Source organism: Python bivittatus, unplaced genomic scaffold (genome assembly GCF_059951505.1).
Source record: "Python bivittatus isolate LINGU-HERP-01145 unplaced genomic scaffold, Pbiv_v1 ctg000310_np1212, whole genome shotgun sequence".
Lineage (NCBI taxonomy): Eukaryota > Metazoa > Chordata > Lepidosauria > Squamata > Pythonidae > Python > Python bivittatus.
Window position 1 is genome coordinate 11,176,875 of NW_028277054.1, and position 16,925 is coordinate 11,193,799.

Here is a 16,925-nt window from a genome sequence, read left to right on the forward strand (position 1 = left end):
TAATCAAAAGAGCATCCCACTGGCCTTTAAATCAGTGGAAGAAACCTGGCTGCAGAATAAATGAATAATAGATACAGAAGATGGAACAAAGCAGTGCCCAGTAGCATGAAGCCGCAAGCAGGGGCAGTGAGCTTAGATGTGAGAACTGGGATGCTATAAGCATATATTTCTGTTTTCTTAGGTGAGCCATTGGAAGGTATGCAATGGTTCAAAATTGCTTCTTGAAACTGCTGAGATATTGGCAAAGTGGGAGAAAGGTATGAGTAAAAAACTGAGAGCTTGCATTTTCCTTAGTCCTCTGTTGGATCTTTTTTCCTGTCTTGGGAATAAGCTGTCCACTTTCCATTCTAAATATCTATAGCTAATCTCTACAAGGTTCAGATAAGATTCTATTATTTGGTGAGAGCAACTGGGGGAGGACAATCTGATTTGCTGTAAAACCCGTGCAAATAAAGTATTTCCACTTGATTTACAAACTAATTTAATCAGAAGCGAAATGTCCTACCCAAAGCACTTATTAAATTATGGAAACCTTTGGGGCAGATATATGTATTTGTGCAGGAAAACAGATGCATGGTCTTCATCTGTTCTCAGCACTATGCAAATGCTCCATTTTATTACAAGTCTTTGTGATGCACCTGAGATATCAAAACCAGGATGATAAAAAGGAACTAATTTTCTGAATATTCTGTCTAGTTTGCATTACATAGCCAGGAGACCACAACGCACTTCAACCATTACTCTTCTCCACCAACTTTTAAATGATATTTATATTAAATCTTAACAAAATCATATGGTATTCCAAAAGTAAGCTCTCAGCAACATAATTCCTACAAAGCAATTAAAATTTCTGAGAAACTCCCCAATGGTAATTACATTCTCAATGCTACGAAAAACAGTCCTTGTTCCAGTGAAGATGGGGGATTGTGTGATGCATTTTGTGGCATTCATATAGCAACCCAACATTCAGAAAAGGAAGCATGCATACTTATTCCATGTTTATTCCATGAGCACTAATCAAGAAATAGCTGAGGTCACGGCAAGGAGTGAATAGATCCACCTATTCTCTCTTTCGGCATCATCTTTCTCTTTACTCTTTCTCATATTCCCCTTTTATTTCTTCTGTCTTAGCAGGCTAGGACACATAGCTCTTGCCAACCGCTCTGAATTTGATGATCTATAGCAGGACATTGAAGTTAAGTTTCCCCATGCAGTCCTAGGGCCAATCTCTGTTGCGCAAATATGTGGTAAAAATAATAAGCAAAATCCCACCCCTCGACAATAAAAAAACAATTCAGCAAGCTTTGCTCCTCAAGGAACATGTAAGAGCATCAAAGCAATCCTGGCTGTGACTATTTGCAATGTCAAGGTGGTAAATGCAAGTGAATGAACACCATTTGCCTCTGGAAAGCTCCCAATTACTTTGGGAGGATAAGATCGGGCAGTGGAGGATCGCCTACTAATGAGCCATTCCATTTCCTAATGGAAAATGCTTTCATTATTTAATGTTTTGGAACAACCTTTGAAGGATCAAATGACAGCAAAGATTCCTTTTTCTCCATATCATTGATCTCAGTAGGAAGTGAATAAACTAGGAAAGGGGATGGCCTCTAAGCAACTCAGCTTTTGAGCTGCCCAGCTAGCGCCAAAAAAATTGACAAAGTTTCCTGCAGTTAGCAGCCAGTTTGATGATGAAAGGGGCAGCCGAAAAGGGGAAAGAAGCTCAGAGGAGCTTGTATGTACTGGGCTGAAGAGACCAGCTTCAACTGGCATCCCACAAGGCCATGCCATCTCTGTTTCAAATTTCTTTACACGTAAAATAGGGTGTTGCTTTGCCGATCAGTGGAACTGGAGCCCCTGGAGAAAATGCCCACATCTTAGAGCCACAGCTTCATCACTCAGCAATCTGTAATTTGGGAATGAGGAATCTCAGTGGGCTTCCAACTCCATGAAGAGATTTTTCTTCAGTAAAATATTCTTCTCTCTAAACCACAAAGAGAAATCTGATCCTGTTGTGGAGGTGCAGGATGGAATCTCAGCTTAAGTATCCTCCTCCAACCCACAGCAATATCCTGCTGCTAGTTACTATTACTCAAAGCACACTGTTCCCATTTTCGTGGTTCCATCCACAGGCTGGGAAAATCAGAAGGGCATTCTTCAATATTGGATGGAAGTGTTAATTTTATTCCAAGTTTTTAACTTTTTACATTCTGGTTTAGTTGTTCGACTTGTGTAAGCCACTTTGAGTATTTGCCCAATTAGAAAGCCAGAATACAAATAAAAGGAATGAAGTCTGGTCACACTATGGAGACTTATGAAAGCCAGTTTGGTGTAGTGGTTAAAAGCACCCGGCTAGACAGCTGGAGACTGTGAGCTCTAGTCTTGCCTTAGGCACAAAGCCAGCTGAATGATTTTGGACAAATTACTGTTTCTCAGACTTAGGAAGAAGGAAATGGGAAACCACTTCTGAAAATATTGCCAAGAAAACTGCATGAACTTGTCCAGGCAGTCACCAGGTGTCAAGAATGACTCAAAGGCACACAGGACAGGACAGGACAGGACAGGACAGGACAGGACAGGACAGGACATTATAATGTGTGAAACAGCCTTATGTACTCCAATGCACATACGTGTATCCATATGTGTTAGTCTTTGTGATTGACAGAAAGAGAGAGAATTCAGAAAGAGAGAGAGAAAGAGAATCTAGCAGTTACAGGAGGATTTTTTTAAAAAAATGTAATAGTTCAACAAAAAGAGGCCATTCTAACTATCTTTTTGCTTGCTTCTGCCCTTCAGATCAAAACAACTTTTCTAACCAATTACTTATTATTTATACATGAAAAAGGACTTAACAATTTCTCAAAAGCATAAATTTCTAATGAGTTCTGTTGGATAGTAACAATATATGAGAAATGAATTTTTATAAACCAGTCTTGGAAAGGTTGAGATTGCCACATTAAATAAATTGGATAGGCAGATAATTGAAACAGACATGTACAATTTACAGAATCACCCTGTTCAGACAAAGATGTATTGATCCCTGGAGAAACATAGACAGCACACTAGATTAGACATCATATTCAACTCAAAGGCTAAAAAGAAAGCCTTGTTAATAAGAAAAACAGCTGGAGGGCTTACAGTAGAGTGAAAGCACAGCTGGAGCTACTGTAAAAGGGAACACGACAGAAACAGCTGGAACAATTATGGCATGGTTAAAAACAGCAGGTACTAGTTGAGAAAAAATGGGTTAGGAATGCAGAGCTGGACATAGCAAAAGCTGGCTAAACTGAACCTCTGGATCTCAAAAAAGAGTATCTTCAAGGCCAGCCCTACTATTAGGTAAAATTAGGTGGCTGCTTCCTAAAGTTAGGTAGCAGGAAAAGACTAGGGATGGCAGCCAAGTGTTCAAGAAGGGAGGGGGCTGATGCTGAAAGGCCTGACTCATGCCCTCTAAACTAGACTGTGGCCTTCAAGGGCAATGAAGGATGCTGTTTAAGCAGTTCCTGTTGATTCATTATATGAACCGAAGACCAAATATGCCACCTAATTTTTTGCCTCAAGCAGCTAAATTGCTGAAACCAGGCCTGCATAGTATCTTTCCTCTTGTGGACATCCCTCTTTCCTCTTGTAGACATTCATACATCCCTTGCAATTAGGACAATCAGATGACTACCAGGTTAGTTGCATTTCAGCTAAGTAACACTATCAGTTAAACCTTCTAATAGCTAACTTAGTATAGCAAACTGTTTGTTTGGTTCGAGAGGTCATAGTGGATTTGTTCGTTGCACAAGCAAAGGATGAGACTGATCTGAAAATCTTTATAATCCTTCAGATCAGAGGAAACTGATGGCTAGGACTGCTTCAACTGCTACTGCCCAGATACTGACATAGCCTACAGTCCCAGTAGCCTCACTGGGTCAGCAACACAATATTTTTATTGTTCAAAGCCTGGTGCCTCTCAAACAAGACTGGCTACAGTGACCTATTTGTGGCAGAGATGCTTCACTCACAATGACTGTAGCAGAGCACAACCTCCAGGTCTCTGTATGTCATTTCCAGCTGCAATGGTATTTGGCCATGCCCATTGCAAATGTCTGAGTCTGCTCATGCTCTGCGCTAGTGCTATGAACTATACACGGAACCAGAGTAGTTCCAGAGGAATGTGGGTGTCATTAAAATTAAGCCCACTAATATCTTCTCTCCAATTGAGTCTTTAGCAGTAACAAGCTCCTCCAGGTTAATTGCTAATACTTAAAGCTTAAACAGAAATGTGGAGATTAATTACAATGTAACCTGGAATTGTAAAGTCTTATGATAAGGCTCTGAATGAGAAGCTAAACAATCCCCCTGTGATTAATGTTGGTATTTACTCTGAACTTTTAAAGTGGAGTTAATTGCAAATTATGGGAAAAACACACAAGGTCCATGCTCAGCCACGGCCCTAAAGTCTATGAACAATGATGCAGTAACATCCTTTCACTGTACACGCAAGACCTTCTTCTAAATAGCAATCCTTAAATATTCAATACTAGCAACAAATGCTTCTCACAACAGAAAGAAAGAGGTACAGACCAACCAGTGTCAATAGTGGAGAATATGATTCTCCAACACCATCACCATGGCATCTCCAAATGTAATATATGTAGAGAGGGCATAATAAAAGGGTGAAACAGAGATACACAAATAGAACCTCTCAGATTTAATCCTTGCACTTTCCAATTCAGCTTTCTAAGCAACAAAGACAAGGTCAGTTGAGAGAAGGAGGAAAGTAAACTCACAACGCAATGCATAAAAATATGTATTTTAGATTAAATACTTTCAATTTAAATGCTAATTCTGGCACATTTTTTCTTTAATGCATAGCATGATGCAGAAATAGGATAGAAATTATTTCTGAAGGAATGCAATGTAAAAATGACCAGAAATCCACTAGCTCATTCACTAAAAGAATGATCCTAGTCAGGACCTCAACTACTTGGCTGAGTCACAATACTGAAAAACAAAACAGTGTTAGATCCTTATTTCATGAGTAATCATCACTGAAGCTTTTCCAGGAATGACATTCATTAAGTCCATGTCTTTTGCTCTCCTTCCTGATAAAGAATGATTTGCTGGATGAGATCCATTGATGACCCTCAGCAGAAAACAACTACACATTGGACCATCATTGTAGCTGCCTTGCAAGTACCTCTGGAAGAATACCAATCAAGGGCCATGCCCCATCTATTAGTATAAATATCTTCTGCAACAGGAAACAATGCTTATTCAGGTCCAAAGCAATGAATAGCCTAACCACAAAATAGATCTCAGAGGCAGACTGACATTAAGGCCTTTGGTCATCATTAGTGTTTATCACAGAGAGATGTGGTGAGCTTAATTAATTGGTATGAAACCCACGAATAAAAGGCAGGGACCGATGATAACATAATTAGAATAATTGTTATTGTTATGAAATCTTCAGTCTATTCTTCATCCTTTTGCAACACAAGCAGCATTCTCTGAAAAGAAGTATCTGTACTCTCCAAAAATAGAAAAGCCACAGAAGGATTTCATGCCCAGCCTTGCTGACTTTTCATTTGTGGGATTGATATATAGATACAGCAGAATTCTTCAACCATTTCAGGGAGAACGAAATTTCCCAATATACAGTGCCATACTCACTATCCAACTTATTCCTTACTGCATTAGGTTTCCACTTGCAGAGAAAATCTTTTCCTCATCATAAAGGAAGTATTCAAAACTGTTGACTTCCCCAGTCTTGCAGCATGAAATGGTTTGACATCTCTTTTCCTCCTTGTTCTGTTCATGCATTGGTTAGCTACAGTTTATCATAATCCACTTTTCACATCCATTCCTATCTGAGGACAGCTGTTTGTCAAGTTCAGGTCCTTCAACTCAGATAACTAAAGGAGAATTAAACAGCTGCCATTTCCTCCAATCTCTCTCCACCACTCATATCTCTTTCCTCCCTCCATGCTGCCTCACAATTGATGCTTACATTCCAAACTGCCTCTTGTCTTTGGGTGCTCACCATGAGATCAATCAAAGAAACAGAACAGAGGAGAAAAGAACAATAATCAGCTAGTTTCATGCATGTCTAAATAAGGCCTAGTGGTAACCATGGTAACAGCACTGAAATGCTATCTTGTATCACGGTACGATCTCTTGCTTCTACCACTTCCCATCTACAAGCTTGCCTGGAATGAACAGATTCATTCAATGTAAAAGCATGAAATTCAGCAGAACAGATGTTTTAAACCCTAAATGCTGATAAGACAAGGGACAATGTCCACTGGCCATTGCAAAGGACCCTACATCTACTCAACATTTTAAAATAGCTTGCCAAAGCTCTGTTGTATTGTTCTGAACTCCATTTAATTTCCTTCCTTCCCGTCCTCCTTCTCAAATATTTATATTTTGCTTCATCAACAATGCTGATTATTACTAAGAACAGAATGAAACCACCATCACTCCATTAAAACAAAACCCAAGTTGTCAAAGAGGTAGATATATGTAAAGCAAAGGGCCTACCACAAGGGATGGAAAAGCCCATCATTTCTATTTTCTCCAATAGTCATGTTCTTTTCTCTGTTAATGAAGAAAGTTACAACTTGGATATGTTCCAAGCACAAACAAACTAAGCAAAAGTCTCACACAGTCTAGTCTAATTCAATAGGTGTAGTTCTTCCCAGAATGGAGCAGACCATATTGCACCTGCTTTACCATCTCTCTAATTTAGCGTTACTATTACAGTTGAATGCACTATGTTGGAACCCCAGACCTCTCAAACATCTCTACTCAATGACAGGTAACTGGATCTGTTTTGTTTTCTCCAAATGAACAGTCAGACACATAGGTACATAGACATACACATCACATAAAATCACATTTTCTAGTTCTTTCTATCTCCTCACTGAAGAAATCTGTAAATATTTTGCTACTGTAAATGAAGTTATATTTTCTCCTCTTACTCCAGCACCTGCCCAAATTACCCTGATCAAGATCTGTTTCTCCACTGCTGAAAAGGATGTTGAAAGAAGATCTGTTTTCCATTACTCAGTTGAGAGCTGACAAGATGGGGAAAGTGCATGGGGAGTTTGCGGGCTGTATACTGCTCCTCCCATTCCACCCCACCCAATGTTCTGAATATTTTAAATAGAATCTACCCCAAATTAAGAAAAAAATTCAGCTGAGAAATTGCTGCTGCCAGAAGAAAGATGGAGGAGAACCTCAACTACTATCTCAACAACAACCATTGATTTTGATTTCACAAGCTTTGGCATTCACAAACATTTGTGTAATAGAACAGTCTTCTCCAGTTTGGAGCACCTCAAAATGTGCAGACTTCAACTCCCAGAATGCTCAGGACTGGGGAATTCAAAGGAAGTCCATACATCTGGAAGGCATCCACTCTGGGAAAGGATATGTTGGGGCAAAATTTGAGAATCATAGGGATTTCCAGGCTCATTCCTGCTATTTCTCTTTACTGAATCTGCACAAGCAGACTGTACTGCACCTTGTTCTCAGCCAATCAGTTTAACAGAGTAATATATAACTGTATCTATATTGTTTTTCAATTCTTCATTGATAAGCTTCTACACAGAAGATAACAAAGCTGCATCCAAATACTTCTGCTTACCACCCCAAAGTAATACATAATTTAATAATTAAAACTAATTATTATTTAAATTTCTAATCCATCCAAAAACCAAAATTGTCTGGGAGATGGCAGAGGCGTAAAAAATATGAAAAACAATAAGATGCATTATTTAATACCCTAAGTAGGATATAATTTAAAAACACAGAAAAGCCTCTATTCCAGTACAATATTGACTCCAAATCAAATGCTAATCATGAAACTGCTTGGAAGAAGAACCTTAGCTTGGTATCAAAAAAAGTCATCAAGAGGTAACACCTAGGGAAAGCATTTCACAAAATCCTCATTCTTGTACCCACCCAACTGACTTGATAAGGATATCCAGAAGATGATCTCCAAGGAATTTCAGTTGCCTAGAAAGATACAAATGTTAGATGTTGTTTGAGATACAAAACTCACCATCTTCATCAGTCTGAAATATCATCTCTTTGCCTTCTTTCCGGCCTTCAGGATTGGACAGGATGAGCTTGACGTGGACATTTTTATATGGCAGAAGGTTCTTGATGGTGTAGCGGTTGGTACTGTGCTCCATCTTTACACACTCACGAAAGGTCTGGTTATGGCCAGTGCCTACAGCATAGCGATAGCAGAGTGTGACAGTGTATGTATGACAGCGAGTCAGGTTGTAACCCAGAGGCTCCCACTGAAGGATCAGCTGCCTAGACTGGATCTCCGCAAAGGCAAGGCCTTTGGGGGCCCTCATGGGTTCTGCAGAAAGAGGGGGGTGGGGGGAATGAAAAAGAACAAAGTCAGTAACTATCAATGCTTTGTCTACTTCTGTGGAAAGGGCAATGCCTTGTCTATGTCTATAGAAAAGAATGCTGAGAATGCAAAGATGTTACAACCTCTGGTGTAGCAGAAAGCTAGATTCAGATTGGCTACAGAAAGATATAATAAATGGGACAGAATGGTCTGAAGCTGTTTATACCCTCACAATCAGTGATGCTCAATTGCTTAAATGGACCACAAATCTGCTTGCTTACCATAATGCAGAATCCTGAACCATATCTATGATTCCTTGAGAAAGCAGTTGCAACTGAGTCCTTGAACCAGATCTAGCCAAAGCAGACTGAACCAATCTCTAGCCCTTGCACTTCTTTGTTGTACCCTCTATAGGATCTCAAACTCTGACCTTATAACTCCCCATTATTCAATAGACCTGGTAGAACGCAGAGGTTTACATGACTCATGCTGTTTGGACCAATACTCTGAGAAGACAACAAAAGTCCCAGAATTGTTATGTATCACTACTGTATTGTGTCAGAATCTATTAGAACAAGCCTAGCCTATGCCAATGTTTATTGACGCATGATGTTCTTCTTCTCTTTCAATGTTTTAATCTTTTTTTTTAAAAAAAAATGTTTTCCTGTATAATCTGATCTTTGATCATAATAAATAAAACAACAGCAACCAGAGAGCCTGACAATGACAGAAGAACAGTCATTAATCTTATATGGCAGGACAATTGCTGAAGAACAGAGGTGGAACTATGACACCACAGCAGAATATCCTGCAGGCAGGAAGCTCCTGAAGAAGGTAGAAATCTCTCCCTGGTTTTGAAAAGCATCCTGTTCTAAAATAGAGATGAGTATCCTATGACTCGAAGGTTTATTTTCATTCAGCTCTCAAATTAATTTTAAAGCCCTTTACAAGCAAACGAGCAATTTAGGTTTCCAGCAAAAGCAATTTGTCCCTTCCTTGGCAACTGCTATGTAAGAAGGGAGACGGAGGAGTGCCAGAGAAAAATAAATGCCCCAAAGTAAGAAAGGGTGCCTCATATTCTTCTGGCATTGATTTACCCATCCTTATAACGAGATGAGATCTTTCCTCTGAGGATGGTCCTATGGAAATTCAGAGCTTGATGGAAAAGAGTTAATCATCCTTGCTCACAACAGACAGTTCAGTGGTAAAGACTGCTTGACAACACTGACAGAATGCCCAAGATATACCCTTTCATCTAAAGAAGCAAAATGTTTTACCCAGTCATCAAAGGAACCCTGGAAAAGGGGAAAAACATGCTTGCAGTAAGAACTGCATTCTGTCTCAATGCCCAACTCTACATGGGCTAGTAGAGACAGTTTATACATTCAGTGGCTGCATTCACACAACACACTTATCCTGTTTACTGAATTAATTTATTTTCTAAGTTGCACAATAAACTAACCCCAAAGCCTAAGTTCATACAAGATCATCCACAAAATACTAACCAACAACCCAAGCTTAACAGGGGTATGCAAAATCCTCCATCTTGGAATGTTCTGGCACCAAAACAAGCCATTCCAATCTCAGAACAAGACATTTCAAGTGTTCTAGAAGGGATCCCACCAGAAACCAGTAGTGCTGAGAGACTTAGAACGGTTCTGTTTCAAGAACGGGCCATTTCCAAAACACTGAATGACCCATTTTGGTGTCAGAACATTCCACAATGAATCATTTTGCCCACCCCAAAAGCTTAGCATATTATGTGAATGCATCTGCTAAGTTAGTAATTCACCTGGTTAAGAGTAAACGATTTAGTTATGAGTATTAGGTGAACAAACCACTATAAGTAACAATAAGTTCCCTAAACATCAGAACAGTCCAAAAGGAAAACGTCCTCACATTAAATCAACTAAGCTCAACTCCCTGGTTGTTAAACTGGATTAGGCTTAATGAACTTGGGTCATGCCAAAGCTACAGGGATCCAAGATAAGATAAACTGCTCTTCCACATTGCTACCCAATCATTTTGGAACATCTACAATCATTTATGTATCTCTTTCTCTGAATGTTGTACAGAAATACCTTTTCCTATGGGGGGGGGGGGGAATGGCATAGCACATCCTCACACCGATGACTCAAAAGACTACAAATTAATGGCTTTTTCAGGTACTGGGCATTATTATACTACCCAGTTTTGAAGCTGCAACAGACTGCTTGGTAGGAACCCATCTCTCTCAAATAAACTTAGCAGCCTATTCAGAAATAGGTGAGGCAAATGTACAGCAATTTCAAGTGCTGTAGGAGCAGAGAGCAAAAGCTGATGATGCTGCAAAATTCAGGCTTTAAAGCAATGACAAGCTTTCTTCCCTTGTGCCTTTCCAGGTGCTTCTGACTTGTTAGACTTTTTGAATTTTTTTCATCATCATCACACACAAAAAGACAGCTCTAGATGAAGTAAAAACAAGACCTAAGCAAAATGCAGACATAGCTTTTCCTGTGTGGATCTTTAGAAATGTACTCATTCCAATCAATCTAATCATTCTGCCTTTTTTCCCCCTCTCCTCTAATGATAAAAATGTATCACCTTTATGAGAGTTGTTTTTCTGCTGCTGTTCTTTTTAAGGCATTTTAGTTGTCTGTGTAGAGCCTGAACTGACACCATTGTGGCAGAACTCTAAGTGGGGATACATTTCAGTAAAACTACCATCTATATTATAACTTTTGTTGTTAAAATGAGAGCCTGTGTCCCACTGGATTTTATTTCCATATTCGAAGACTGCTTTACAGAAAGCATATACCTGAAAGTGCTCTGAAGTTACAAGAGAGATTCTTGAACTCTTAAGAAGGTGGATTTATAGCCTATTTCCTGCTGATTTACATCTCATCTTTGTGGGGCATATTTTAAAAAATAGATTTATTTATATAGGTATTTCATACCTTGCTTCTCAAGGATACATACATGCACACTCAAAGAAATGATTCCAATAGAAAAAAAACACTTGATTTTTAAAGCCATGACAGCAATATGTAAAACAAAAGAGCAACCAGGATAGATAAAAAACAATGAAAAGAAATATAAGAGCCAACCTAGATATGAGTGGCATAATCTGATATGCTTGATTTTTTAAACCCTTTGTCTTCTCTCCCCCCTCACTTTATTTATTTATTTAAAACATCTGTACAAACTATTCCCATTTAAAACATCTTAAAGAGGTTTATTTGCTGTTCAAACTCCAACTGACATCAGAGCAAATTTTCTCATGAATGGCCAGCAAGAACAATGGGGTGGTTCCAACCTAGAATAAAAAGCAAATTTGCAAGGTCTACCAAAATAATAATAATCCAATCTAGCGTGGTCCTAAAATGTGTAGGAGAGAGAAGATTTCCAGTGGGCACTGAAAAGGCAACAAACTTGATGCAACATCAATTAGGCAAATAAATTAAATCCAACATTGACTTTGTTGGGATCAGATTTCTGAGATCTGCTGAAACATACTCCACCATGGGCCAGATGCCAGCACTGAATAAACTCTGCAAACATCCAACCTTTCCAGCTAAAAATGTGCTCCCCTTCCAAAAATAGTATTTCTACTGAAATTATGTTTCTGAAAGTACCAAAAAAGAGGGATTTCAAAACAAGATCAAATTTTGGGGAGATTTACATTTTTAAACAATGCTTTGCAGAAATTCATACTTAAAAAAAGTTCAAAGAAATTTGCGTTCACAGAAATAGCCTATGGTTTCTTTCTTTTTCTTAAAAAAAACAACTATATGCAATAGGTTGTGTACAAAACCTTGTTCTGTTGGTATGAGTTATGAATGGAAAAAAAATGAGGTTTTTTTTTAAGTGTTTTTCATTTTGTTTGCCTTGCTTTGCTTAGAACATCCCTAAATCTGAATCCAACCTAAATCCTGCCTGGTTTATCTGTTCGCTGTTCAGCTTACTACTAATTTTCATGTGTGTGTGTGCCTTCAAGTCAGCGTTGACTCCTGGTGACTGCCTGGAGTGGTCCCTGCAGTTTCCTTGGCAAGATTTCAGAAGCGGTTTGCCCTGGCCTCCTTTCTGGGCCTGAGAGAGAGGGACTGGCCCAAGGTCACCCAGCTGGCTTCATGCCCAAGATGGGACTAGAACTAACAGTCTCCCAGTCCCTAGCCTGGCGTCTTAACCACTACACCAAACTGGCACTCGTTCTAGCCCTAGCCAAATCCTCTCCTTCAATTTTTGGTCCAAAGCATGCAGCCCACATTGTAGTGTGCCCTACATACCATGGAACTGGATATCTTACAAATCAAATAACAGACCCACACAGAATACTCTCAATACAGGATTCTTACAACCATTCCCTATGTGACTAGTAAAATGTAATACTATAAGCACCTAGAGACCAAATATAGCAATAATTAAACACAATAAGATTGAGATCATTTCAGTTAAAGCAAAATGATAAAGGACACAATGACTGAAAAGAAAAAGAAACACACTTGATCTCTTAAAGCACTTAAATTAACTATAAAGAAAGAAAAGAGGTTTGAACATAAAAAGAGAAGAATAAAAAGAAATGTCTGGCAGGGTTGAGAGGATTTCCTCTGTTGAGTTCCTTTACTGTTCCCTCCTCCCATCTTTCTTCCAGTTTAATTAGAAGAATTTCTAAAATTAATTCTGAGCCATGTGTCAATTGCTTTCAGATCCTTCCATTGGTTTGAATTTTTGTCCCTTGACCACATTTCCAACATAAACATCTGCTGGCAGTTGCTGGATCTGTGTCCAGTTGCCCCATGGGATAAACTCCAGGGCTAGGATCTACAGTTTTTCAATCAAGTACCTTTAGCTATTGGATCATCCTGGAAAGGAAGGTATATAAATAACTTTTCCGCACAGATAGACTTCACTTGAGAAAATGGTCTTCCTGGGTTTGAGCTTATTTCTATGCCTTCAGTTAATCTTCAGTTAGTCTCAGTTTATGGCTTGCTCCTCAATCTTTTCATTTGCCTTTTGCTCCTGACTCATAAATTGTGTTCTGGTCCCCATTTCATCTTTACTAGTGGCCTATTGAGTGCACTGATAAAACACTGCAAAAAGAAGTAATATTGATGCAACTGTGTGCATGACTGCATCAAGATTCAGATGGGTAATTTCAGAATCACTACAAAGTCTCTCTTCCTGGTTACCACATAAAATTATTGCACGTGGGGCCCCTTGTGGGAAGCCCTGGATTATAACTCAGTAAATAGATATGTTCATATGGATGAATGAACTTCTCCAGATGATCTGAGTTTATACAGCATCACTTAGAACAAGTGTTCCAAATGTTCCTTAACTACAACTCCCAGCATTCCTCACTATAGCCCATATTTCCAGGGGCTGCTAAAAGTTGTACTTTCACAATATCTGAACAGTTTTCCATTCCGCATTTAGAGGTTTATATATCAACTCCTTAGCAATGTCAGGAGCCATGTGATACAACAATCTTGCTGAATAGCTCTGCCAAATAATGCAATTCACTGTCATAAGCTATTGCGACAGCAATCAACTTGCATGGCTTGGAAAGGGGTTAGACAAGAATTCTTGGAGAAAAAGGCTAACAGTGTTAATCAAGGAAAGGGTCAGAACGTGCTAGCCTGCCTTGGAGCTTCCCACATATATCAGTTTGCAATTGTGAGAAACAGGACGCTGAACTTGATAGGCATTTTTAAACTACACAAACAAGGCTTTCTTTGTTTTTAAGATACTCCAGTTTTATCCCATCAGTGCCAGGACAGGAAACAGCTTGAGATCCTTATATGTACTATCTCGAATTCCATAATGGAAAAAAGGGAGATAAATGTAATAAAATAAAGAAAAATAAATGAATATCAGCACTCTGAACTGCACTGGAAACCAAATGGGAAGCTTATGAAAATCTTTATGCACTGATGTGATATCATAAAAGGTTAATAGTCTGGTGAGACAAGTCAGAGAAACACTTTTCAGAGATGATATCAAAACCCATCAGCTGATGAGTTCAAAGTGTTGGTAATCATTATGGTGCTGGAAGGAACCAGGTATCTGAAACCAAGGATTCAAGCAAAAGTAGAATTGTTGGATGCCTCTGGAAAAAGTCTTCAGGTAGACAGAGCTTCAAACATAAACTCTGCTACATTGGCCACCTCTCTATAATAGCCAGAGATTCTCCCAACCAGATCAGCTAACATGAGAAAACAATAGAGAATAATATTGTTGTTCAAGACTTGGTTCCTCAATCTGAGCCACTTTGAAATCTGTTCTGGAATCCATTTTAGGATTTGTCATCTGCCAGTGGCCTTTGATATAGTTGACTATCATCTAAAGACATTGGTCACTAGCCCAGTCAGTCTACTTTCTGGACTGTCTTCTCCAAATGGAGTGCTATGGTCTTCTCAAGTGGTATTGACAAAGTGGGAGAGGCTGAGTCTGATGCCCCTGTTTTGTGGAGTGCTGCAGGGCTTGCGCCTCCATTTTAACATCTGTATGAAGTCTCTAGGTGAAGCCATCCATCATCACAAAGTCAGGTGTTAGATTGATATACAGCTGCACATCTCAACCTTGGCCGACCAAGTGATGTTGTCAAGGTCTTGTCCCAGTACCTTGAGCTGGGGGCTTGGTGGGGAAGAACAGATTTAAGCTCAACATTGACAAGATGAAGCAACTGTGAGTACCCAATACCACATATTTTCTATCTTTAGTTCTGAATGGGGTTGCACTGTGCAATTTGGGGTTTTCCTGGGTCTTGCAGTTCCTGCTCAAAGAACAGGTGATAGTTGTGGCCAGGAGAACCTTTGCATAGATCTATCTGGTGCACCAATTGCACCCATTTCTGAATTGGGGCTCCCTTCTCACAGACACTCATGTCTTAGTCACCTTGGAGGTGATCTATTACAATGTGCTTGATGAACAAAAATGAGGTACCCCACAAATTGCTAACATTCATAAGGATGCTTATAGAAACAATCAAATGATAGAAACTAGAAGCTTGAGGGCAAAAGTTAGAAAAACAGTGCAAAACCTAAGCCTGCTGACGGTAACCCCAAATGTATCATGGGACAAGGCGAAAGGCTAGTAGACAGGAAACATGAAATGGGAAGCCGTGGTTGGAATCAATGCTAGTAGACAGCAGCTACTGTTGCAATATGGTAAATACAGATTAGTAGAGGCATTAGAAATGCTCATGTAATCTTAAATATGTCAAATATTGCTGATCATTATAAAATATTGTATAAGAAGTAGCAGAAACAGCAGTTAGAGATCATCATCTAAGGGAAAGGTCAAACCATGACCACAATGAATTAGGTTTGTGGTAAAAGAACTATAAAAGACCACTAAACAACAAGGTGGTTACACAAGCTTTGAGAGAGATCTCCTGGTGTCCTTTTTTCTGCATAGAATAACATTTCACTTCAATCTCCAGCTCAGTGTCTTTATTTGGGCGTTTAGCACATTGGGGCCGAACCCAGAGTTGGGCTGGGACAACATGCTCGACATGGGGGTGCATGTTGAACATGAAGGTGAAGACCTCTTGGAAGTCTCTTGGAAGTCTCAGCTGGTCCAGGGTGCAGTGGCATGAGCAGTTACAGCCATACCTTGACATGCTCATTTAGCACTTCCTCTGCTACATGAGCTGCATTGTCTGTCAGTGAACTTCCAGGTGCAATTCAAAGTGCTAGTGTTACCTTCATAGCATAGGACCTGGCTTTCAGAAGGATTACCTTTTTCCCTTTGTTTCTGCCCATCCCTAAGATCCACCAGTGAGGGGATGCTCTTGGTCCCATCTGTTAAGCAATGGCATCTGATGCAGCTCAGGAAACATGCTTTCTCTGTTGTAGCACCTGTGCTTGGATCTTTTTAACTGGTTCACTGTATTGAGATTTTGTTTTTTATCTGCATGCTGCCCAGAATTGCTGTGAGTTTGGCAGCCTTATAAATCCAAATTATAAATATTTATTTATTACTTCCCAGGTAGTTCTCGACTTACAACCACAATTGGGACCGGGACTTCCATCACTAAGTGATGTGTTTGTTAAGTGAGTTGTGCCCAATTTTATGACCTTTTTTGCCATGGTTGTTAAGTGAATCTGGCTTCCCGCACTGACTTTGCTTGTTGGAAGCCCCCTGAGGTCACAATGGTGATCACATGAGCCCAGGATACTGCAGCTGTCATAAATACATACCAGTTGCCAAGTGCCTGAATTTTGATCATGTGACCATGGGGATACTGTGATGGTCGTAAGTGCGAGGACCAGTTGCAAGTCACTTTTTCAGCACCATCAAAACTTTGAATGGTCAGTAAATGAATGGTTGTAAGTCAAGGACTACCTGTAATCATTTGGGCAATTTCTACTTGCAAGCATGTGATAACACAAATGCTGAAACTTAGCTTCAGATAGCCTACATACTCCTAAAAATCCTCACAAGATTTGCTGCTAATGGAAATGCAATGTCATTTTGCTTACACAGGGAAGTTATAATCACTTCTCACCAAAAACCAGGAAGTTGCAAACTGTTGTCCTGATACATGAAGCTAAAATCACCGTCTAACATAGTGATTCTGGGG

General features: G+C 39.5%; 1 protein-coding gene across 3 annotated transcripts in view; it reads right to left on the minus strand.

Moving 5' to 3' along the window:
* Nucleotides 1-16,925, minus strand: part of PTPRU (protein tyrosine phosphatase receptor type U) — a 312,459-nt gene that overhangs the window by 125,679 nt on the left and 169,855 nt on the right. For all 3 annotated transcript variants that reach the window (XM_088140061.1, XM_088140060.1, XM_088140062.1), the window contains one exon: nt 8,057-8,365. In XM_088140061.1, coding sequence (XP_087996187.1) covers nt 8,057-8,365 — 309 coding nt within the window. The remainder of the gene's footprint in view (nt 1-8,056; nt 8,366-16,925) is intronic.